This window comes from Lates calcarifer, linkage group LG14, assembly GCF_001640805.2.
Source record: "Lates calcarifer isolate ASB-BC8 linkage group LG14, TLL_Latcal_v3, whole genome shotgun sequence".
Lineage (NCBI taxonomy): Eukaryota > Metazoa > Chordata > Actinopteri > Centropomidae > Lates > Lates calcarifer.
The window spans coordinates 308,682-335,925 of NC_066846.1; the positions used below are offsets into that span (position 1 = coordinate 308,682).

The 27,244-nt window shown below is 40.5% G+C and overlaps 1 protein-coding gene across 10 annotated transcripts; it reads left to right on the plus strand.

The window, feature by feature from the left end:
* The first annotated feature begins 195 nt into the window (after positions 1-195).
* mtmr1a (myotubularin related protein 1a) lies at positions 196-27,239 on the plus strand. 10 transcript variants are annotated; one of them, XM_051075710.1, is made up of 21 exons: positions 196-303; positions 413-576; positions 2,317-2,422; positions 2,505-2,528; positions 3,910-3,933; positions 6,013-6,081; positions 8,150-8,237; positions 8,422-8,516; positions 8,665-8,772; positions 8,912-9,010; positions 10,469-10,552; positions 10,989-11,138; positions 11,253-11,441; positions 11,586-11,771; positions 12,005-12,163; positions 12,248-12,295; positions 12,752-12,844; positions 13,029-13,142; positions 13,222-13,265; positions 13,345-13,477; positions 14,240-15,635. In XM_051075710.1, the coding sequence occupies exons 2-21, from the start codon at positions 470-472 to the stop codon at positions 14,405-14,407; spliced, it is 2,088 nt and encodes a 695-aa protein (XP_050931667.1). In that variant the 5' UTR covers positions 196-303; positions 413-469; the 3' UTR covers positions 14,408-15,635. The 10 variants fall into 10 exon arrangements, with proteins under 10 accessions (XP_050931667.1, XP_050931671.1, XP_050931670.1 ...); XM_051075711.1 differs by lacking the exon at positions 2,505-2,528 and having other exon boundaries at positions 214-576; XM_018693912.2 differs by lacking the exon at positions 6,013-6,081 and having other exon boundaries at positions 215-576.
* The last annotated feature ends 5 nt before the right edge of the window (positions 27,240-27,244 follow it).

A 27,244-nucleotide genomic window follows, 5' to 3' on the forward strand; every position in this document is an offset into this window, starting at 1 on the left:
ATTTCGACTAACTACCTCATAATTATGACTTTTTAATCTCATAATTTTGACGCTCCTCCGCTGTCAGGTTCCATGTGACACATTTCAGAGCAGCAGGGCTGTTAGAGCGGCACATCAGTTCCAGTGGGTGGTGCGTTCTCATGCGCCCCGTTTGACAGTTCGAGTCAGTGTCGCCTCCCTCCTCTCTCTCATCCTCGCATCTCTGCCGTGTTTTTAACAGGCGGAGCTACAGAGAAAGGAAGAGATGCGGGTGAGAGCCAGTGAAGAGGAAGAACAAATAACCAAATGACAGGAAACCACAAGGTCTGTCTGAGACCCAAATCTGACACGCAACTGGAGAAATAAGCACACGCACTGAAGGCGGACACTGGAATTAATCCAAGGGTTAATTTTATCTGTATCCTCATATCAGAGGAAAATCGTCCGCGCCCGCCCCCAGTGACCCACAGAGGACACAGTTATTTGGCAGATGGAGAAGCAGGCCGGAACTGCCGGGGCGCCGGAGGGAGCAGGGCCGAACAGAAAGCACTGGGGCTCAGCGACCTGCGGACAAACCGCCGGTGATACCCTGGACAGGTGAGCAGGCTTCAGAGTTTAACAAGAATATGGGAAAATTCAAATTCGAAGTCTAACTGTCTCCTTACGGTTGTCTTGCATCCCCATAATATTTCATTCCTCAATTAACTATTACAGAAAGAAATTGTTGAATTAAGAGAATAATATTTGAATTTGATATAGATTCGATAAAACAGGTAGTTGAATAGTGGTGGAACATTCTTTTTCAGTAAACAGGTTATTTTACAACATTTGTTTGCAGAAGTTGGAGTGACGTTCATGACAGTAGCCAAGTGCTATACAGCAGCTAACGGTGACCCGGCTACACGTTTCCGTTATCTAATTCTCCATACTGTGTTAGAATAAGAGCCTAACGCGATGTTAGACGAAATATTTTCGTGCAGCGATGGGATAAGAGCCAGCTGGCGTTAACAGCTGGCCTAAGCTAGGTTAAACAGGCCGGAGTAAGTGTCAAGAAGCTGCCGCTAACGCAGCCTGCTACTATGTACCGCAGGCGACGCTAGTGCTAATGTTTACGGATGCAGTGACGGTCATCCGGTCTGTCCACCGACTATCACTGTGGTGCCATACATTTTTAGTGTAATTGTAACTGAGCCATTGTTAGCTATGTAGATCCCATGCCAGTTTGCTTATTATTTTATGACATTCAGACATGACATTTCACTTAGCCTCTCTGCAGTACTGTGGAGGTGTGTACTAATGTGCTGGATTCACATCTCTGTCTCTTTAATTGCACCTTAAGTCTGGATAACTCACAGTTTTTCACTGTTATTGGTAAAGTGAGATTAGTGACCTTACAAAATTTCCAGCATAGCTCCACCCAACAGCAACCTGAGTATTATTAAAAACTCCTGTGTGAGTCTGCAGGGCCTTAAAAACTAGATTATGAATAAAGCCAGGACAGGACCTCGGAGTAGAACAAAATGCAGGTGCTATCTCAAGGCCCCTGTAAAAGAGATAATATGGTATTATCATGGTTTTCCCTGGATTTCTGGGGGCCTAGACCCTGTGGTGGCTTGGGGATGTCTGAAGGTGGTCATTGTGCAAATATGCATTTTCACATCAGTCTGGACCAATATCACAACGCAACGTCAGTGGGGAAACTAGCTGATGTTAGGTAGTTGATTGTTATCTGCTGCAGTACCAAGCCTATAGTATTTATTTCGCTGATGCTAGACATGCTAACTCTCGTAGCTGTTGCATACCTTCATTTCATGACAGAGTTACCTTGAATTTGGCACAGTGATGGGTGGTGCTCCCAGAGATGTGAAACAGGTTTGAAGTATTGCTGCCTGGGAAAAAAACAGCTTATACCATAGGAATGGTATGACAGAAAATACCAGTGGCTACACTTTTTCAAACTGCGGTATACCTTGAAACTGGTAATCAGCCCATGCCTATTTGGACTTTACCTGCAGCCACTAGCCAGCTCAGTGAGTTACTGTTTACTACAGGAGTACTTAAACAGGCTCAATCTTAAGAACATCCACTTTTCACAGGCGGAGTGAGGTGAAAGGTGGCTGTCACTCAGTTACAGTTTGCTTTTTCAAAGTGCAAAAGAACATAGGCAGTCAGTTTGTGATCATTGTGGTTACCCTGAAATCCACCAGCCAATCAGAGTCTAAAATTTTCAGTGGCCAAAGTATTGGCAACATATATTTATTCAGCAATAATGTCATAGATTTTGGCAGATTTAAAAAAAAGTAGAATTTATATCAGCAATTTTTTCTTTCTGTTCAGTCCAACAGGTTCTCATGTAGAATGGTGTAAACAGCTGATAGCAGCCACCATCTCCAGTCAGATCTCAGGATCAGTCCCACCTGACATCGTGAACAGGGATAACAAGGTAGCTAACTCACACAGACACACAAACGCCCACTCATACCGCTGACAGTATTTCTCATCAGTTTGCGTTTTGTAACTGACAGGCTGGGAGGAGACCAGATTTTATGGTAAGGCTGACACAAATGGCAGCAAGTATGTACAGATGTGATGTATGTATGTACTTAAGTGTGTGGGTACAGCTTTGTGTGCTTAGTTTGTGAGTGTACTGTATCACAGCTGTTGTCATTGCTGCTGCTGTTGAGCTGCTGTGCAGTTTCTCTTCTGCTTCTGCCTGTCAGCAGCCTGCTCTATACAGCTACAGCCGTTGTCCTCTACAAACTGCAGCCTCCAAAATGACCGTAAAGTTGAATCAACATCTCTTTAAAACAATCTTAACACAAACTGAGATTATAACCATCGTGACGGTAGGATTTATTACAGGACTGTTGTATTACACAGCATCAGTTTTAGCTATTCTCTGTGAGGGTTATGGTTTATCTGTGTGGTTACTGTGACACAGGATAAAGAGGTAAGTGAACCAAAATAGCATAATCTATAGCCTCACTCACACTGTGCCTGCCATGTGTGTAAGTTGACATAAACCTCAAATGAAACCAGATACTTTGACAAGAAGTCAAATTAATCCTTGTGACTACAGTATAGCTTCAGATAAAAAGAAATATTGAACTTAAACACCCATGAATTTTAGACAGATACAGCATAGTAATCTCATGTGGTAGTTGAAAGCTAACTGAACGATTGTCATCATTTGTCAATAGGCTATATGATACGCTGATCAGATTTTACCAATAAATTAACATTAATAGATACCTAGATTAGTATATATACGAGAAATCTCAGCATCTCACCCAAATCACTAAGTGGCATCTCTCCATTCATGTAGTTTTGGTTTTACTACTTCCTCCACCCCAATAGGTGAAATGGGAATTTGGTGTGCAACTCACAGCATTAAAAATGACATTTGAATCAAATCATTAGAAGGTAGAGTTTTAACAAATGTAACATTTCAGTAGTTAACTTAATGCTGTACATTGGAGTTATGGAGCACTTCTGTAGAATGAAGTCATATATCATATATAGTGCTTTTCTGTCACTTGTTTTTGAATGTGTATTCACAATTGTATTTGCTTGGCTGTTCTGCAGCTCTCTTATATTGTAGCAGGTTGCAGTTTTTGTATTTGCTTGGTTAATTAAATTACCATTGTTTTTGAAGTTGCAGTGTATTTCTCTTATTGGATTTACTTTGGGCTCTTGTGTGTTTGCACCTTTGTGTCATCAAATACAGAGTGACATGATGTGACATGACATTCTGTCTGATACCAGTGTGACCTCCATTTCATATGACCTACATTTGTGTGTCTGTGTGTGTCTGTGTGTGTCTGTGTGTGTCTGTGTGTCTGTGTGTGTGTGTGTGTGTGTGTGTGTGTGTGTGTATGTGTACGTGTGTGTGCACATATGTCTTGTGTACTGGGTATGTTTGACCTCCAGGTGTCCAAGAGGCTGAATCCCAGGGTAAGAGTCTTTATCATAAATAATACAACCAGACAGTAAACTGTCACACTGTTGGAATTAGCCCAAATGGACTTTGTTTCAAAGCCGCAGTCCACAGCTCCGGTTTGGGAATATTTTGGGTTTATGCTGTAGTGATTACCAGTGGTCTGCCTGTGAGGCATTCAGGGGACACCTATAAATTGTAGGTACAGAAAATAACCTGGGTTACAGTTTCCCCCTTTACACTGCATGAGTGTCTGCATGCACATTGTTCACTCATCTCACCACCCACCACCACAATTTAAGTCTCCATCTGTGGGAAACAGTGAAAGCCCATAACTGTGTATTGATTTTGAGGTTTATTATTATTATTTATGTTTTATTCAGGAAGTTTTTTTTTCATATTCCAATTCCAGTGTCTGAATATTCTTTAGAATTAAAAGTTGATTTCTCTTTGAGAGGGTGTTTTTGCATCATAATCCTATTATCATTATATCGCTGGCATAACATGCGCTTAAGTGGAGACTTTTCTCTAGAGAGATAATCATCTGATCGGCTAGCTTCAGTAATGTTAATGTTGATTAGCTTAGTAGAAGTCATTTTTATCAGATGTTTGTTCATAAAGTCTTACTATTAGTCCTATGTCAAATGTCTTTATCATATTTAGTCAAACTCATTAGGGTTGTTAAAAATAACTGGCATAAATATCACATTGTTTCTTTCCCCCAAGCCCTGTTGTTGTAACTGTTAACTACCGGTGAGTTGCTCCAAGTCCTCACTGTGCTGGCCAGTGTAGTCCTGATATGGCTTGTGCAGCACTGCTGCACTGAAAAACATAGACTGTAATATTGTCCTCTTTTTTGTCAATGAAAATAGAGGTTAGCTACCATTAAAACTATGGGATTTCTGGCACAGATCTAAACTTTGACTTGTAGTTTTTTACAACTTTAGTTACTGAGAGATGAAGAAAGCTAAACGTAATGATTTGATTTCAAAAGTGAATTTGATACTGGATTCAGATTCAAAAAATTGTTATAGAGCCCAAACCCTAGTATTGGATCTCATATTCAGAACTGAATATGAGCCCTATGCGTTGGGGTAATGTAATAAGTAGAGAAAAAGCCAAAATCATTGTATCCCTGCTCTAAACTGGCGCCTCTTTGATAAACTGAAATACCAGAAACCAGGAACTGTTTTTATTTATCATTAAGTTCAAAATTTGAAGGAGTCTTACATTTAACTTGATAAAGTTATCTTAATAACTTTGTAAAACAATTTCTTCTCATTCTTTCAACAGTACATGAAATACCAGTAAATACAAACTTGTGAATTCATGATTCAGTATTGGTGACATACGTATGTGGTATCACCTTGATACTATTCTGATCCTAATAAGATGTTTTTACAAATAGATAACTGAAAAAATAAACTTGTCAGTGCTCTGTGGTGGAGTCACTGTTAGTTTAAATGTATCTCTGGTATTTCTTCACTGCTTTTAGTTGTTACATTTCATTTCCATCTTTGATGAGCTAATATCAGCCCAACTGATTGATCAGTTTAGCTCTAACTCTGCTGCAACTATTGTAATATATTTTCATCTCTGAAAATTCAGTTGAAAGACAGTGAGCAGATACATTTGGAATGTGGTCACTACAGTGGACAGCTATTAAAAAGCTGTTTTCTTGTACAAACATGGGTTTTGATGGTAGAATTGCACATCAGCCACCACATTGGACTCTGCAGTGTTGTTCCATACACTTCCTCCCACTGCCTTTTTTTCATGCCTAGAGAAGAAAGAATAAAAACATTTTGGGGAAAAAAATCCTGACTGAGGATTTCATAATTCAGGGTTTGAAATGTCAGCAGCCAGGTAACAGGAGTGTCCAACATTGATCTGGAACACTGAAAGCCATTAGCATCTAGACTCTGACCTTATCATTCCCTACAAGGCCAAACCAAGCTCTGAAGCTCTGCGCAGCACAGAGTGTGGAGTGATGATAATAACAGTATCCTACATAAATAATAATGTGTATTGTATAATCTCTCTTCTTCTCTCTTTTTCTTTTTTTTCACTTTCTCCATGCTGGCTTTACCCTGCAGCAGGATTTACATGATGACGGGCTTTGTTACCATGGAGAAAATGATTCTGATCATTCTTCTAATGCTTTGGCAAGTCTTTCACTCTGTTCTTTCTGGTGTTTACTTCCTCCTCACCCTGTCCAGGTCTGCCTGCCTCATCCTGCTCCTCCTCTCCTTATATGCTTCCTTCATTGCTGATGTCCTAAAGAAGGAAAACACAATACAATACTACATGTCCAAAAGAACCTATTGAGGTCAGCTCATACTTGAAAGTAAAAGTCTGGATATTTCAGCCTCTGCTGTGTCACTTTTGACTTAGGTAGCCAAAAGTGTTGGTATTCTTCCACTTAAAGAAGAAAAAACTGAATTGTCTCTGAAATAAGTTGAAACTGAAGAAAGTAATTGTCATCCAAAGTTCTCCATATTTAATACAAAGACAAAGCTTTTATTGATGTTCAGTTGAATTAAGATCAAGACTCACAGAAGGCCACTTCAGAACAGTTCAGTGTTCTCTTCTTATGCATCCTTCTTCACCTAGGACATAAGAGCAGTCGTCCTGGAAGCTGAGGCTGACTTTTATGTCAAATCTTCTACATAGTCACATAACATCTGAGACAATGTGTGCCCACATTCAGAGCTCTCGTATCTACAGGCACACCTGTAGTTACTGCCTCTTGTTAGCAAGAGATGGCAAAAACCTAGAAGTGATATTTGGTTAGATTTTCATTTTTTTGATCAAAATCATTGCTAGGAACAATTCAGTCACTGGATATTGGTGGGGACATGTCTCTCACATCTCTACCAAGTTCTTCACCCTTGTCCCTTTGACACTTGGCAGTATATTTGGTTCCAGAATGTCATGGTAATGTTCTGATTTCATTGTGCCCTTTGCAGATTCAAGGAACCCTTTGTCAGATGCAGAAAAGCTGCAGAAAAACCCCATAACATATCTGAGCCTCCCTCATGTTTCACAGTGGGGATGGTTTCTTTTCTTCTTCAAAGCTTCATTTTGTTTTCTGTGAGCATAGAACCGATGTTCAGTCTGTTCAGTCTGGGCTCAGTGTTCCTCCTGCAGCCACATCCAAGGAGGGTGGCTGCTGTCCAAAAGACATTAAACTTGTTAATAATAACAGCAGCTGTAGTCACAGGAACATCAGACTGCTCTGACATGGTCTTGGAGACTTTGCCTTGACCGTGCTTGGCACTTTTTTCCTTCCTTATCTCCTCAAGCAACTCTCTTCTTTTCTTTCTTTTGCTCATGTTCAGTGTGATGCATGCAATGATACCAAACAGCACAATGAGTATTTTTCTCCATTTAAATAAGATGAATCACTGAAGTTTGAAGACATCTGAGATATTAATTGAAGACAGTCTGCTTTAAATATCACTACAGTCCACTTATTTAGCACCTCTTCTGAGGGGTGCTAATGATTTTGGCCACGTTGTTTTAGAAGATCTTTTTAGAATAAGCAAGAATTCAACTCATTTGTTTTATTCTGTGGAAAGCCAAAGACATGCAGGTATGCATGACAAAAGAGCACTTTTCGGAAAGAATTGTTTCAATAAGGTGTGTGTGGTTAACAGCCGTCCTGTCGTTTATTATTGATACATATTTCTTTTATAACCCAGAGAATCAACATAATGTTATCTTCAGAGGATGAAAGGGAGAACATTTTAAAATACACAAAGTGGGGTGCCCAGACAATGACAGGGGAAACACTAATATCTATATAAATGACCCTCTTCACTTGACAGACTAGTTGATGGGGTAGTTGACGCCCTTTTGTCACCTGACAGCCACTGTGGACTCTTCGACAAGCTTGAAAATGGAGGGGTCAGGGTATTTGGTCGGCTGCAGTGTTCTTATGCTAGATGCTAATAAATCCCACACATTGGTCGTGCAGATGGTTGGAGACTTGACCACTCCCTTCATCATAGGACAGAAAGTTGAAACTTTCTCAACTTCTCTGCATTGTACCGCTGACCAACTGTTGAGTCTTGAATGTGATGAAGACAACAGCATGTTGTTCAAGGCTTGGTATTCTGTTGGTGTGTTTTATCACTTTTCATTTCATCAGTTTTGTGCAAAGATATCAGTTTGTTTGCCACCTAAATACAACATGTTCTGGTCCCACTCATTGGTCTGTGTTCTGTACAGAACCTTCCAGCTCTGAGATACGGAGCACAAGGCAGAATGTTCCAGAACCAGGTTCCCCTGCTGCCAGGAGAGACCGTCCACACCACAGGTATATTCAGGCAGGCTGTGTCTGAGTAAAATGTCTATAATCAGTGTATATTATGTTTTACACAATACAAATGATTCCTAAAACTTTGACATTTAATTTAAAATATCACAATCAAAGCATTTTTTATGTACCAATAAATCAAATAAATAAATACCTTGTCCTGTGTTTGTGTGCTGACATGCAGTCAAGGATGTGATGTATATCTGTCCATTCAGTGGTCTGGTCAGTGGGACTCTGACTATCACAGACTACAAGCTCTACTTCACCAGTGTGGAAAGGGTACTGCAGACCTCATTCATTATTTACTCAGTATAGCTTCAGGATCATCATACCTTTATCGCCCAAAGATTTGATTGATTGATGATTGTGTGATGTAGCTGGTAGTGTTTTTGCATTTGTGTCTTGATGTCAGTCTGTGTACATGCAGGACTCTCCATTCATTCTTGATGTGAACCTGGGAGCCATTAGCAGACTGGAAACCATCAGTGTTCCCACCCAAGGAGAGAACACCAAAGGACTTGAGCTGGTCTGCAAGGTACTGCTTATTTACACACCAGTTAAGATACTGGTAATTGACACTGATTATTTAGAGGTTTAGTTTCCATCAAATGATATATCTGCCAACTTGTATAATGATTGTTAAACTTTTTTCCCTCATGCCCTGCCTGCACCAGGACATGAGGAGTCCCAGGTTTACCTATAAGACAGACGAGAGCCATCCAGATGTGGTGGAGGCACTGGCCAAACATACCTTCCCACTCTCCCACAACCTGGTTAGTTTCATTAAAATATCTTCTTTAATATTGGCTTGATAAGATGTATGTGTATTCTGTGCAGCAAAGCCAAAATCAGGACGAAAATTTGAGAGGGTAGTGGGGGGAGTGACTGTGACACTGCCCCACTTGTTACCTTGATTGGCTCCAACTCATGGACTCAATTTTAAATACAGAACAGGCGCTGTATGAATGTGTGTGTGAATGAGTGAGTGTAGTGTAAAGCACTTTGAGAGGTTGATATGACCAGAAAGGTGTTGTATAAGCACAGTCCATTTACTATTTCCTGAACAACCTCAAAAATCACACTTCTGCTCTACAATGAGCTCAAATCTGTAGGGATGTCACGAGCAACTGATATATCAGATATCATGTCCACACCAAAACTCATACCGAAGCATGACAGCACTAGTTTTCATGCCTCTACATGCATCTTTCCATTATCTGTCCATCATATGTATGTCTGTCCCATTCTTGTGAATACAATATCTCAGTCATTCCTGGAGGGAATTTCTTGAAATACGACACAAACCTTCACCTGAACTCAAGGATGCACTGATATGAATTTGGTGGTGAAAGGTCAAAGATGAAGGTCACTGTGACCTCACAAAACATGTTTAAACATGCTAACTACCTGGACTGGTTAGCAAATGCAGAACCCAAGAGCATTATGGATACTGTTATTATGATACACTGTCATTATGATACACCGTTATCTACCTAATATAAGACAAGGAATAATTAAGGAGTGCCTGAGTAATTCTTCATCTTGCTGTAGCTGACTTGCTGTATAGTGATATATGAAACAAGCAGTGTAACACTCAGATGACTTAACATTATGTGTTGTGCTGGAAGGCATATAGACAACATCAAAGTCAGAAAACAAAAATAAGAGATCAAGGACACCCCAGGTGATAGAAATTACAAATGACATTACAGAACCATGAATAATAATTGAAACTCACACTGAATATGTACTAAACAATAAACACTACAAAAAATCCTGCTTGAAATAAGAGGTGGATACACACAGTCTGCCTTATGGAAAGTTCCCCCAGAATATTCAGTCTGCAGATCATAGGAACCACTGTACATATAACATTTCACAACTATGGTGACAACTAGTGCTCCATAATAAAACACAGTTGGCAGTATTCTGGTGGGAGGCTGGTGAGGGATCATGTCATTGTAAACTAAAACTTTTTTTTATTCATGCCCAGAAAAATAAGCAGTTTGGTGAATAATTTGAAATAATTTTTTGATAATGAAATCAGTCTTAGTAGTGTAAATACTGATGTAATTAGAGAACATCTTCCAAAAGCACTTGTTTTCATTTCCATAAAGTTAGCAGCTTGTAAACTGCATGTATATTCCTAGAGCCACATCATGATTTCTCAATTTAAAATACATTCTGTAGTAACTGATGCTAACATAGACCCTGTGACCCCCCTCTGGCAGCCTCTGTTCGCCTTTCTGTACAAGGAGCAGTTTCCTGTGGACGGCTGGAAGGTGTACGACCCAACAGCAGAGTACAGGCGTCAGGTAACTGCACACCAACTGTAACAGTGACTGAATTTGCCACTGTGAGATTTGTCTCTCGCAAACACACTGACTCTGACAGAGCTGAGAAAGCATTCCTTTCCATACTACAGTTATCAAACCAGAACTGATGGAAACAATGTTTAATCATGGCAACAGATAAACTGCTAACAGTAACCGTTTGAGCTAAGTAAAGGTCCTTGCCAGTATGTGAAAAGTATGTAAGTAAAAGAAGCTAAACATTTGACAGGGTACATGCATGATAATAGCACAACTTTCAGTGTGATTGTTAATTGGGGCAACTCAATGAGCTGTAAAGTTGAAAAATTATAATATTGCATGTGTAGCAGATAGCAATATTGTATTGAATGTACTTGTCAGACATTGTTTCCACAGTCTTCTGATGGCTTCTTCCTTGTGGTTGGATGTGTTTTGTTAGGGTCTCCCTAATGAGAGCTGGATCATCAGTAAGATTAACAGCACCTATGACCTGTGTGACACCTATCCCTCCATCCTGGTCATCCCCACCAACATCACAGACGAGGACATCAAACGAGTGGCTGTGTTCAGAGCCAAGCACCGCATACCAGTCAGTCTGAGCCTCATTCAGAATTCAAATATGGATAACACTGATGTATTTTGAATAGTTTTTGAACAACAATGGGGGTCCTCCTGGTTCTGAACTGGTCATGCCTTCCTACAGGTCTTGTCCTGGATCCACCCAGAGTCTCAAGCCACCATTGTGCGCTGCAGCCAGCCCTTAGTTGGACCTTCAGATCGTCGTTGTAAAGAGGACGAGCGCTTCCTCCAAATTATCATGGATGCCAACGCCCAGTCTCACAAGCTCACCATCTTTGATGCCCGGCAGAGTAGTGTGGCAGTCACCAACAAGGTACAACACAGGCATTTTTGTGGTTTCTCTCTCTCTCTCTCTCTCACCTTCATATTACATGTTGACTCAGATACTTTGTTCTCTTCCTCTTCTCAATCCTTCCACTCTGCCATTCTCCACCTCTGCTGCCTGCACCACATGCAGGCAAAGGATGGAGGGTACGAGAGTGAAAGTTTCTATCCTAATGTGGAGCTGAATTTCCTGGAAATCCCCAATATCCATGTGATGAGGGAGTCACTGAGAAAGATGAAGGATGTGGTTTATCCCACCATAGATGAAGCCCACTGGCACTCTGCTATCGACCAGACACACTGGCTGGAGTACATACGTGTAAATCACACACACAAACACATGCCATAAGATAATAGCTTTCTTTCTTTCTCTGTTTCCTTATCAGTTCAGCACATTCCTGTGGTTGTTTTATCACCTTGCAATTTAGAATGACTTGTTAAATTCAACTGCAGAGACTTATAGCTACTTTTTTGTGAACTACCCAACCTCCCAAAGGGGGTTCTCATCCTAGTGTAAACACTGATATTGTACTGGCAATGTGTTGTGTGTAGCTGTTATTAGCAGGAGCAGCAAAAATAGCAGATAAGCTGGAGTCTGGGAAGACATCAGTGGTGGTTCACTGTAGTGACGGCTGGGACAGAACCACTCAGCTCACTTCTCTGGCCATGCTGATGCTGGACAGCTACTACCGCACACTCAGAGGATTCCAGGTCATACACTACATTACAGTGTCAACTATATATTGCAGTTTTCATCTGTACAGTGTTCTAATGTCTGTAAGTGTGTGTTTGCAGGTTCTGGTGGAGAAGGAGTGGATTAGTTTTGGACACAAGTTTGCTGCAGTAAGTAACTAGGACTTCTGATTCAACTGATGCCAACTGTTAGCTAAAAACACTAGAATCTTTCAAGAATTTTTACTGATTTCTGAGACTAACCTAAATCTAAACAGGGACACACCTGCCATCCAAATATTTGTGACATAGAAATACAGAACACACACAGAAAATTGGCTTTTAAGGCCCAATTTCCATCTGGTATAATTTGCACTGCAGTTTGCATTTTCACTGGCATTGTACTGCACATTCATGTCTCCACTACAGGAAAAATGCATTTATGAAGCCATGTTCAAGTCATTCAGCCTGTTGAATGTAGTAATATTGTAGTATAGAGCTGTATGTTTATATGTATTATAGCAATTTATATGCTTCCTGTTGTTTGTATGTTGAGTATTTATTGCAGATGAAGACCTGATGTCAGGTCCATTTTGTTGACTGAAATGATTTTCTCCTGTGCTGTAGCGGGTGGGTCATGGCGATGAGAACCATGCTAACTCGGAGCGCTCCCCTCTCTTCGTCCAGTTCGTTGACTGCGTTTGGCAGATGACTCGACAGGTCAGAGTCCTTCATCAGGGTTCAGAAACCTCAAGAAAATAACCCAAGACCAGATGCCACTAAAAAGCTCACTAAAAATACAGACTGTACATGCTCACCCAGTCAGGATGAACTTATTCATGTGTGCAAACATTGAGAAGCTGCCACTCACCACTCATAATCACTTGTCTTCTTCTGACTGCAGTTCCCAGCAGCCTTTGAGTTCAATGAGTTGTTCCTGATCACGGTGCTGGACCACCTGTACAGCTGCCTGTTTGGTACATTCTTGTTTAACAGTGAAGCAGAGAGGGCAGATAAGGTGTGTACCATTCCTTGGTTAACATGGGCTCTTAGGTCTGAAGAGCCATTTCAGATTAAAATTCTTGTGTCATGTGCAGGAGGTGCACACCAAGACTGTGTCCCTGTGGTCCTACATTAACAGGTAAGATGGCTGCCGTATTGATGAGAGTGAGTGAATAACAGAGGTGATTTTCTGACTGTTTGATGGTGTCCCCTTCCAGCCAGCCTGAGGACTTCACCAACCCCTTCTATGTGGACTATAAGCACCATGTTCTGTATCCACTGGTTTCCTCCAGACACCTAGAACTTTGGACCAGCTACTATGTCCGCTGGAACCCACGGATGAGACCACAGGTACACTGCCTCTGTGGTCAGAAATGGAGGGTGGGGAGCAGTGTATAAAGCAGTGACATAGAGGTTTGGTGACTTATGCCTGGGACACACTGCCTGCATTGTGTGTGTGTGGTTACTAGATGAGTAGAAAAGTGCAGTTCATTTACAGTCCATTTACATGCTCTCAGGCTGCAGTAGTTCAGTGAGGTAGCCATCACATACGTGTAAGGCCAGCAGTGTGTCACAGGCATTACAAGTGAAGTGTTGACCTGTCAGTAAGAAACAGCATCCACCATTTAAAAGGCAAATAAAGACAAAACTATTCAACAGACCAGCCAGGGTTCAAAGCAGGAAGTCAAAGTGATTTTTTGCATGTGACTGATTTGCTTTGATTTTGTTTTTTCTACTAAAGAGATGAAAACATCAGCTGTGTGTGGAGGAATGGAGAAACTGAAACCTTCCTCACATTAATACATGAAGAAATGTCAAATTTATATTGTTGTAGTTTTGACTAGAGATCTTTTACTTACATCACCTCAAGGTGTTCTCTTCCTCTGTAGTGATGTTATGTCACTGGCTAGAGAATTACCTCCACCAAACGTCTGTCTCCATCCACAAAACAGTAGTGGAAACATTCCAGTTTTCTTTTGCTGAATTTATGGAACTTTGCACTACACTTGGATGGCTTACTATCGTACCATTATACTATTACTTGTTATTTCTGGTTTAGACAAGTGTTATTTAAATAATGTGTATTTTTATTATTTATTACTTGTATTTCAGGTGCCTGTGCACCAGACTCTGAAGGAGCTTCTGATCCTGAGAGCAGAGCTGCAAAGGAGGGTGGAGGAGCTGCAAAAAGAGACCTCCTCCCATTCGCTGTCATCCTCTTCCTCCCACTCCCCCTCCCCCACACACACCACAGGAACCCCACTGCACACAGCTGTTTGACAGACAGACACACAGACACACACACACACACACACACACACACACACACATCACATCACACACACATCAGAAACACCTCTACATATCACTGTTTGCTACTCACATACATCTAAATGCATGTTTTAGGTCAGTTACTACAAAGCTTGAGGATAACAGTGTTTACAACATGACAGATTCTTACATTTATATTAACATTATTACATTTCTGAAAATACATTTTTAGACAAGTAAAATCATCTCCTCAAGTCGAAGGTTGTTTTTTAGCATTTTAAGTATTAAAAACTAGCCTGACATCATCATCAGTGACTTACCTTCTCTATTTATATCTTTTAAATGTTCCCCTAGTTCAGAACAGCGAGGTGTCCCTGTACTGTGGGAATATTTTATCATTCAATTCAGACTTGACTTTCAGCTCAGTAAAGGAGCCATCTGTTTTATCTGCAAGTGTTTTTATTTTTGTATGAAGAAATGTTACATTATATCTCAGGGCTCTGTTATTCACTGCAGAAGGGACTTATCTTCAGTATTTAAATACAGTGACTGCATGCTCCCTTACACTTCTCTGCTTGTTCACTGTTTGAGTGAGCTATGAGCTACACATTAGTTAAGTTTTATGGGAAGACAGAGTTCTGCTTTTCCTGTTCCATCAACAGCCAACAGAAACTTTAACATTATTAAAGTGAGGAGAAAAAATATATAAAGCTTTAAAAAAATCAATTTCAACTTTTCAACTTTCTTCACTTTCAATTTTTGTTTCCCAGCCTCAGTATGTGGTTCATACCACTTTCCAGGTCCCTCCCCTTTGTAAAGGCATTGCAATCCCTTCACCTACTTCCCTATTTGCAAACACTGCCATTTGTGTGACATGGAACAGGAACTGATCCCAGCTGTCTGTATTGTTGGATACCTAAACACTGCCTTACTGTACGTTTTCCTTTATTTCTCTATAAATCATTTTCGTTTTGTTTACACTGCCTTTTTATGTGTCAGTAATATCACTGGTCTCATATTACCAAGTGTGATTTGTTTTTCTGTAATTGCCAACCACTTTGTTCTGTCCTTTTTTTCAGTGTAACCTATAAATCATACTGTGTACTTGTGAAAGCTGAAGTGTGAATCTTGTCATCTAAATAATGTTTAATTATGTAAAGTTAAACACAAAGCCCCCTAATGACTCACAGTCACTTCTGACATTCCATTGTAAAAGTAAAAACCAAACAATCCAAAACATCAGTCTTTTTCTTGTCTTTTCAAACTGTTTATTTCATTGGTTTCATATTACTAACACATACCGGTAACATATTGCCAGAGAGTTATCATAGTGGAATAAGAGAGAAAGCCAGAGCTCACCATTACACTTAAAGCAATGAAGACTGTTCAACATACAGTTGACAGAAATACATACAAAGTTCAACATATTTAAGCTACAAGTAAGGTGGGCTGGGCTCTCTTGTTTTTTAATTAAACTAAAATTTTAACTGTGACTTGGTTATCAGTGGAATCTGTTTCTGACTCAAAAAGTGAAGTTGCAGGATCTTGGCTGGCTTGGCGCTCACTCCAGGTTGTACGATGCACTTCTGCAACCGTAGGACATAGAACAAATGAATCAAAAGTCACTCAGTGTGCCCATCAGTTGCACATTTCCATCATGGACAAAGGCAGCCACCTGCACAGATAGAGCCTAAGAAGGGCTCAAGCGTCCTTTTGCCCTCAGACTCAACAAGTACGTTCATCGCTTTCTGACCAAATGTGAAATAGATCTGTCAGGCTGCTGAGAGGAGTACATCACTGTGTCATTTCCTGTTTTCAGTAGGTGGCGCTATGACTGCAGCTGAATATTATCATGTAGATGTGCTCAGGCCATGACACTTATCAGACACATTAAGTTTGGGGAAGATTGGATAGTGCATATGTAGAGCATCACCAGCGAAGATACTGGGATCGGCCTGTGACAGTTTAGCCCTTTCACACATAGTAATCACTACAGTGGACAGCTGTTATAAAGCTGTTTTCTGATATATGCATGGGTTTTGATGGTAGAATTGCACATCAGCCACCACACTGGATGCTACAGTGTCCATACACTACCACCCAAGTCTCACAGAAATGACTCAGAACCAAGATGGCCGACAGATGGCCAGAAATACTGAGCAGCTCAGATGAAACATCAAAAGACACTGAACGAAACTTCTAAGGAACATGAAAGAACAGTGGACAAAACATCAAAGACTACTGATTGAAACACCAAAGGACACTGGAAGAAACATCAAAGGACACTAGACAAAACATCAACATCATATTTTGTAACAACAGATTTGGTTGTGGTCAGTACTTTGTGACATCATGGTTGTGGTGAGTAAAAGTACACTGTGATGTCTCAAGTGTTTTTGTCATCACTTTTGGTTGTGGTTAGTACTTTGTGCCATCACAGTTGGTTGTGGTCAGTACTTTGTAATACCCCGGTTGGTTGTGGTCATTTAAACTACACTGTGATGTCATAGTTGTAGTCATTACACTATAACATCACAGTGATGTCTTGGTTGTGGTACTTTGTGACATCACAGTTGGTTGTTCTCAGTAAAAGTACACTGTGATGTCTCAGTTGGATGTTGTCAGTTAAAGTACACTGTGATAGCTCAGCTGGCTGTTGTCAGTACACTGTGACATAACGGTTGACATCTAGTTGGTTGTGGACAGTAGATGTACACTGTGATGTCTCAGGTGTTTGTGGTCATTACACTGTGACATTACAGTTGGTTATCATCAGTCGGACACCGTAGTTTTCTCTGGTCCCCTGCCCAATCTGACCAGTGATGACATGTATAGATAGCCACATGTCTTCACTCAACCGCTGGCTGTCAAGGTGGTGTCCAGAAAACGATGTGGGCTTTGTAGATCATTGGAAGAGCTTCTGGGGGAGACCTGGTCTGGTTAGGAGAGACGGCATTCATCCCACTTTTGATGGAGCATCTCTCATATCTAGAAATCTGACAGAGTTTATTAGGAAGCCAAAGCCCTGACAATCCATAGTTCAGTTGCACGCTTCTCTGTGCCTCCTTCAGAGCAGTCACCCCTCCATTACCCCATAGAGACTGTGTCTGCCCCCCGAGCATTTAAATTAACTAAACCAAAGGTCAACAAAAGAGGAGTTAGTCACAATAATCTAATAAAAATCAACACAACCAATTCAAATGTACAGCAAAATAAAATAATTAAATGTGGATTGCTTAATATCAGATCTCTCTCATCCAAGGCTGTACCTCCAGTCATATTAATACTCAGCCATTCGCAGCCATTTTCGATTCCAGTTTACTAATCAACACTAAACCAAAACTCAATTATAATTCATTTGCAAAGCCTCGTTCTTAGTCTGTCACACTTAAGGATGGAAAACACTAAAGCCAATTTTATTTGTTATAGTGTACCGCCCTCCTGGCCCATACTCTGCATTTTCCTTTACTAGACTGTACTGGCTTCTCTCAGTGTGTAAATAAACCCACTCACTGTTTCAGTCACACTCTCGATCTTGTTTTAGCTTATGGTATTGATATTGAACATGTAACAGTCTTCCCACAGAATTCCCTTCTATCAGACCACTTTTTAATCACTTTTGAATTCATATTGCTGGATTATGTACAAACAGGCAAACTAGAAATATTTCTGAGCTAAATTCAAGGAAATTATTCCCGCTAAATCCAGTGTCTTATCTTAATTTTGCAGAAGCTACTCCCTCCCAGCTTGATCAGACAGTGTTGCAGACTCACTGCATACTACTTTAGACTCTTATCGCCTGCCTAAAAATGAAAACAATAAAGAGAAAGAAGCAAGCTCCATGGTTCAACTCCCAAACATGTACATTGAAACAAACAACACGTAGGCTTGAAAGAGTGTGGCATTCCACCAAACTGGAAGAATCCCACTTAGCCTGGCAGGATAGTGTCAAAAGATATAAAAAGGCCCTCTGTAATGCAAGAAGTGCCTAATACTCATCATTAATAGAGGATAATAAGAACAACCCCAGGTTTCTCTTCAGCACTGTAGCCAGGCTGACAGAGAGTCACAGCTCTATAGATCCACGCATCCCTATAACCCTCAGCAGTGATGATATTATGAACTACTTCTACTTCTTTCTACTATTAGAGATAAAATTAATCACATCCTGCCTTCAACCAGCACTGATTGACTTAAATCAGATTGACAGAATCCATAGACTCAACTGCAAAACCTAACCTCGACTCTTTTGCTCCCATCGACCTCCCCCAGCTCACATCAATTATCTCAGCATCTAAACCTTCAACTTGTCTCTTAGACCCCATCCCAACTAGGCTGCTTAAGGAAGCTCTGCCCTTAATTTGCAGCTCTGTATTTGATATGGTAAATCTGTCCTTGGTAACAGGTTATGTGCAACAGTCATATAAAGTAGCTGTAATCAAACCTGTTCTAAAAAAGCCCATTCTTGATCCAGACATATTAGCCTATATCTAACCTACCCTTTCTTTCTAAGATTCAGGGTGGGCGGCCATCTGCCTCGACCGGTTGGGTCGGGGGTGGGGTGGGGTAGTGAATAGCGTAACACAGATTCCATTTAAAAAATGTAAGGTAATACCAATAATACAGTAGTAGTAACGATAGTCATGATAATTAAAGTATTAACTGCTAACTGTGATGTAATAGTGTAATGACTACAGTGAGCTGTGATGTCACAGTGTACATTTACTGACCACAACCAACTGTGATGTCACAGAGTACTTTTACTGGCCACAACCAACTGTAATGTTGCAAAGTACTGACAACTGAGACATCACTGTGATGTTATTGTATGCATACAATCAACTGTGATATCACAGTTTTATTGACCTGCTGTGATGTCGCAAAGTACGAACCACAACCAAGTGTGATGTAACAGCGTGCTTTTTCTGACTACAACCAACTGTGATGTCACAGAGTACTTTTACTGACCACAACCAACTGTGATGTCACAGTGTGCTTTTTCTGACCACAACCAACTGTGATGTCACAAAGTATTGACCACAACTGAGACATCACTGTGACGGTATAGTATAATGACTACAGTGAGCTGTGATGTCACAGTTTCCAATTACTGACCACAAACAACGGTGATGTCACAAAGTACTGACAACCAACTGAGACATCACGGTGATGTTATAGTGTGACTACAATCGACTGTGACATCTCAGTTTACTTTTATTGACCACAACCAACTTCAATGTCATAAAGTACTGACCACAACCAACTGTGATGACGCCAAAGTAATGACCACAAACTGTAATGTCACACTGTGCTTTTTCTGACCACAACCAACCTTGATGTTGCAAAATACTGACAGCAACCAAGTTTCATGTCACAGTGTGCTTTTTTCTGACCACAACCGTGATGTCGCAAAGTACTGACCACAACCAACTGAGACATCACAGTGTACTTTTACCGACCACAAACTCCTGTACTGTCAGAAAGTACTCACCACAAACAACTGTGATATCACAGTGTGCTTTTTCTGACCACAACCAAGCGTGATATCACAAAGTACTGACAACAACTAAATGTGACATCACAGTTGGTTGTGGTCTGAAAAAGCCCACTGTGACATCACAGTTTACTTTTATTGACTACAACCAACTGTGATATCACAGTGTACTTTTACTGACCACAACCAACTGTGATGTCACAAAGTACTGACCAGAAACAGCTGTACTATCACACAATAATCACAAAGTACTGACCACAAACAACTGTGATATCACAATGTGCTTTTTCTGACCATAAACACCTGTACTGTCACAAAGTACTCACTAATTACTGACCACAAACAGCTGTGATATCACATCGTGCTATTACTGACCTTAACAAAGTGTGATGTCACAAAGTACTGACCACAAACAACTGTGATGTCACAGTTTGCGTTTTCTGACCACAACCAAACGTGATATCACAAAGTACTGACCACAAACAACTGTGATATAACAGTGTGCTGGCTACAAATTGTGATGTCACACTGTGCTTTTTCTGACCACTACCAACTGTGATGTCACAAAGTACTACCCACAAACACCTGTACTGTCACAAAGTACTCACAAAGTACTGACCACAAACACTTGTACTGTCACAAAGTTCTCAGTAACTACTGACCACAAGCAACTTTGATATCACATTGTGCTTGTACTGACCTTAACGAAGTGTGATGTCACAAAGTACTGACAACCAACTGAGACATCACTGTGATGTTATACTATGCCTACAATCAACTGTAATATACTACAGTGTACTTTTACTGACCACAACCAAGTGTGATATCACAAACTACTGACCACAAACACCTGCACTGTCACAAAGTACTGACTACAAACACCTGTGATATCACAGTGTGCTTTTTCTGACCACAACCAAGCGTGATTTCACAAAGTACTGACAACTGTGACATCACAGTTGACTTTTATTGACAACAACCAACTGTGATGTCGCAAAGTACCGACCACAACCAACTGTGATGTCACAGTGTGCTTTTTCAGACAACCGTGATATCACAGTGTACTTTTATTGACCACAACCAACGGACACCTATAGTACACAAACACCTGTACTATCACACAATAATGACAAAGTACTGATCACAACCAACTGTGATATCACAGTGTACTTAACTGACCACAACCAACTGTGATGTCACAAAGTATTGACACAACTAAGACATCACTGTGACATAATAGTGTAATGACTACAGTGAGCTATGATGTCACAGTGTACATTTACTGACCACAACCAACTATGATGTCACAGAGTACTTTTACTGACCACAACCAACTGTGATGTCACAGAGTACTTTTACTGACCACAACTGTGATGTCGCAAAGTACTGACAACCGAGACATCACCGTGATGTTTTTGTATGTATACAATCAACTGTGATATCACAGTTTACTTTTATTGACTACAACCAACTGTGATGTCGCAAAGTACTGACCATAACCAACTGTGATGTCACAGAGTACTTTTACTGACCACAACCAACTGTGATGTCACAGAGTACTTTTACTGACCACAACCAAATGTGATGTCACAAAGTATTGACCACAACACTGTGACGTTATAGTGTAATAACTAGAGTGAGCTGTGATGTCACAGTGTAGTTTTACTGACCACAACCAACTGTGATGTCACAGAGTACTTTTACTGACCACAACTAACTGTGATGTCGCAAAGTACTGACCATAACCAACTGTGATGTCACAGAGTACTTTTACTGACCACAACCAACTGTGATGTCACAGAGTACTTTTACTGACCACAACCAAATGTGATGTCACAAAGTATTGACCACAACACTGTGACGTTATAGTGTAATAACTAGAGTGAGCTGTGATGTCACAGTGTAGTTTTACTGACCACAACCAACTGTGATGTCACAGAGTACTTTTACTGACCACAACTAACTGCAATATCACAAAGTACTGACAACCGAGACATCACCGTGATGTTTTTGTATGCACACAATCAACTGTGATATCACAGTTTACTTTTATTGACCACAACCAACTGTGATGTCGCAAAGTACTGACCACAACCAAGACATCACTGTGACGTTATAGTGTAATGACTACAGTGAGCTACTGACCACACACAACTGTGATGTCACAATGTGCTTTTTCTGACCACAACCAACTGTGATGTCACAAAGTACTGACCACAAACACCTGTACTGTCACAAAGTACTCACAAAGTACTGATCACAAACAACTGTGATATCACAGTGTGCTTTTTCTCACTACAGTGAGCTGTGATGTCACAGTGTACATTTCCTGACCACAACCAACTGTGATGTACATTTACAAAAAACTGTGATGTCACAGAGTACTTTTACTGACCACAACCAAATGTGATGTCACAAAGTATTGACCACAACACTGTGACGTTATAGTGTAATGACTAGAGTGAGCTGTGATGTCACAGTGTACATTTACTGACCGCAACCAACTGTGATGTCACACTGTGCTTTTTCTGACCACAATCAACTGTGATATCACAGTGTACTTTCCTGACCACAACCAACTGTGATATCACAAAGTACTGACAACAACTAACTGTGACATCACAGTTTACTTTTATTGACCACAACCAACTGTGATGTCGCAAAGTACTGACCACAACCAACTATGATATCACAGTTTGCTTTTTCTGAAGACAACCAAATGTGATATAGGAAATTACTGACCACAAACACCTGTACTGTCACAAAGTACTCACCAGAAACAACTGTGATATCACAGTGTGCTGACTACAAACTGTGATGTCACAGTGTGCTTTTTCTGAACACAACCAAATGTGATGTCACAAAGTACTGACCACAAACACCTGTACTGTCACAAGGTACTCACTAAGTACTGACCACAAACAACTGTGATATCACAGTGTTCTTTTTGCTCACTACAGTGAGCTGTGATGTCACAGAGTACTTTTACTGACCACAACTGACTGTGATGTCGCAAAGTACTGACAACAACCAAGTTTTATGTCGCAGTGTGCTTTTTCTGACCACAGCCGTGATGTCACAAAATACGAACCACAACCAACTGTAATGTCACAAATTACTGACCACAACCAAGACATCACTGTGACGTTATAGTGTAATGACTACAGTGAGCTACTGACCACACACAACTGTGATGTCACAATGTGCTTTTTCTGACCACAACCAACTGTGATGTCACAAAGTACTGACCACAAACACCTGTACTGTCACAAAGTACTCACAAAGTACTGATCACAAACAACTGTGATATCACAGTGTGCTTTTTCTCACTACAGTGAGCTGTGATGTCACAGTGTACATTTCCTGACCACAACCAACTGTGATGTACATTTACAAAAAACTGTGATATCACAGTGTGCTTTTTCTAACCACAACCAAGTGTGATATCACAAAGTACTGACGACAAACACCTATACTGTCACAAAGTTCTGATGACAAACACTTGTACTGTCACAAAGTTCTCACTAACTACTGACCACGAGCAACTTTGATATCACATTGTGCTTGTACTGACCTTAACAAAGTGTGATGTCACAAAGTACTGAGAACCAACTGAGTCATCACTGTGATGTTATACTATGCCTACAATCAACTGTAATGTCACAAATTACTGACCACAACCAAGACACTACAGTGAGCTGTGATGTCACAGAGTACTTTTACTGACCACAACTGACTGTGATGTCGCAAAGTACTGACAACAACCAAGTTTTATGTCGCAGTGTGCTTTTTCTGACCACAGCCGTGATGTCACAAAATACGAACCACAACCAACTGTAATGTCACAAATTACTGACCACAACCAAGACATCACTGTGACGTTATAGTGTAATGACTACAGTGAGCTACTGACCACACACAACTGTGATGTCACAATGTGCTTTTTCTGACCACAACCAACTGTGATGTCACAAAGTACTGACCACAAACACCTGTACTGTCACAAAGTACTCACAAAGTACTGATCACAAACAACTGTGATATCACAGTGTGCTTTTTCTCACTACAGTGAGCTGTGATGTCACAGTGTACATTTCCTGACCACAACCAACTGTGATGTACATTTACAAAAAACTGTGATATCACAGTGTGCTTTTTCTAACCACAACCAAGTGTGATATCACAAAGTACTGACGACAAACACCTATACTGTCACAAAGTTCTGATGACAAACACTTGTACTGTCACAAAGTTCTCACTAACTACTGACCACGAGCAACTTTGATATCACATTGTGCTTGTACTGACCTTAACAAAGTGTGATGTCACAAAGTACTGAGAACCAACTGAGTCATCACTGTGATGTTATACTATGCCTACAATCAACTGTAATGTCACAAATTACTGACCACAACCAAGACACTACAGTGAGCTGTGATGCACAGAGTACTTTTACTGACCACAACCGACTGTGATGTCGCAAAGTACTGACAATAACCAAGTTTCATGTTGCAGTGTGCTTTTTCTGACCACAGCCGTGATGTCACAAAATACAAACCACAACCAACTGTAATGTCACAAATTACTGACCACAACCAAGACATCACTGTGACATTATAGTGTAATGACCACAGTGAGCTATTGACCACACACAACTGTGATGTCACAATGTGCTTTTTCTGACCACAACCAGCTGTGATGTCACAAAGTACTGACCACAAACACTTGTACTGTCACAAAGTACTCACTAAGTACTGACCACAAACAACTGTGATATGACATTGTGCTTTTACTGACCTTAACAAAGTGCAATGTCACAAAGTACTAATCACAGCCAACTGTGATGTCACAGAGTACTTTTACTGACCACAACTGTGATGTCACAAATATTGACCACAACTGAGACATCACTCTGATGACCTTATAGTGTAATGACTACAGTGAGCTGTGATGTCACAGTGTACTTTTACTGACCACAACCAACTGTGATATCACAGAATACTTTTACTGACCACAACTAACTGCGATATCACAAAGTACTGACAATCGAGACATCACCGTGATGTTTTTGTATGCATACAATCAACTGTGATATCACAGTTTACTTTTATTGACCACAACCAACTGTGATGTCACAGAGTACTTTTACTGACCACAATCAACTGTGATGTCGCAAAGTACTGACCATAACCAACTGTGATGTCACAGAGTACTTTTACTGACCACAACCAACTGTGATGTCGCAAAGTACTGACAACAAACAACTGTGATATCACAGTGTTCTTTTTCTCACTACAGTGAGCTGTGATGTCACAGAGTACCTTTACTGACCACAACTAACTGTGATGTCATTTACCAACTGTGATGTACATTTACAAAAAACTGTGATATCACAGTGTGCTTTTTCTAACCACAACCAAATGTGATATCACAAAGTACTGACGACAAACACTTGTACTGTCACAAAGTTCTCACTAACTACTGACCACAAGTAACTGTGATATGACATTGTGCTTTTACTGAACCTTAACGAAGTGCAATGTCACAAAGTACAACCAACTGAGACATCACTGTGATGTTATAGTATGCCTACAATCAACTGTAATATCACAGTTTACTTTTATTGACCACAACCAACTGTGATGTCGCAAAGTATTGACAACCAAGTGTGATGTCACAGTGTGCTTTTTCTGACCACAGCCAACTGTGATATCACAATGTACTTTTACTGACCACAACCAAGTGTGATGTCACAGACTACTGACCACAAACCTGTACTGTCACAAATTACTGTCAAGCTTTTCTCTCTCTCTCACTCTCTCCCTGCTCACTATGGATTCATATCCCATGTTATATGTTACTAAGTCAATATATTCTCTTTCCTGTAGTATTGTGCTCTTCTGTCTCTCTCTCCTCTTCTATCTCTTTCTGCAGGTATTTCTGCCTCTGGAGCTGTAGAGTCTGACCTGCGATGACAAGTCTCCTGCTGCTCCTACAACTCCACTCAACACCTGCTGCTCTTCTCTCGCTATTCTCTACTGGCAATGTGTTGTGTGTAGCTGTTATTAGCAGGAGCAGCAAAAATAGCAGATAAGCTGGAGTCTGGGAAGACATCAGTGGTGGTTCACTGTAGTGACGGCTGGGACAGAACCACTCAGCTCACTTCTCTGGCCATGCTGATGCTGGACAGCTACTACCGCACACTCAGAGGATTCCAGGTCATACACTACATTACAGTGTCAACTATATATTGCAGTTTTCATCTGTACAGTGTTCTAATGTCTGTAAGTGTGTGTTTGCAGGTTCTGGTGGAGAAGGAGTGGATTAGTTTTGGACACAAGTTTGCTGCAGTAAGTAACTAGGACTTCTGATTCAACTGATGCCAACTGTTAGCTAAAAACACTAGAATCTTTCAAGAATTTTTACTGATTTCTGAGACTAACCTAAATCTAAACAGGGACACACCTGCCATCCAAATATTTATGACATAGAAATACAGAACACACACAGAAAATTGGCTTTTAAGGCCCAATTTCCATCTGGTATAATTTGCACTGCAGTTTGCATTTTCACTGGCATTGTACTGCACATTCATGTCTCCACTACAGGAAAAATGCATTTATGAAGCCATGTTCAAGTCATTCAGCCTGTTGAATGTAGTAGTATTGTAGTATAGAGCTGTATGTTTATATGTATTATAGCAATTTATATGCTTCCTGTTGTTTGTATGTTGAGTATTTATTGCAGATGAAGACCTGATGTCAGGTCCATTTTGTTGACTGAAATGATTTTCTCCTGTGCTGTAGCGGGTGGGTCATGGCGATGAGAACCATGCTAACTCGGAGCGCTCCCCTCTCTTCGTCCAGTTCGTTGACTGCGTTTGGCAGATGACTCGACAGGTCAGAGTCCTTCATCAGGTTTCAGAAACCTCAAGAAAATAACCCAAGACCAGATGCCACTAAAAAGCTCACTAAAAATACAGACTGTACATGCTCACCCAGTCCCAGCTGTCTGTATTGTTGGATACCTAAACGCTGTCTTACTGTACGTTTTCCTTTATTTGTCTATAAATCATTTTCGTTTTGTTTACGTTGCCTTTTTTGTGTCAATAATATCACTGGTCTCATATTACCAAGTGTGACTTGTTTTTCTGTAATTGCCAACCACTTTGTTCTGTCCTTTTTTTCAGTGTAACCTATAAATCATACTGTGTACTTATGAAAGCTGAAGTGTGAATCTTGTCATCTAAATAATGTTTAATTATGTAAAGTTAAACACAAAGCCCCCTAATGACTCACAGTCACTTCTGACATTCCATTGTAAAAGTAAAAACCAAACAATCCAAAACATCA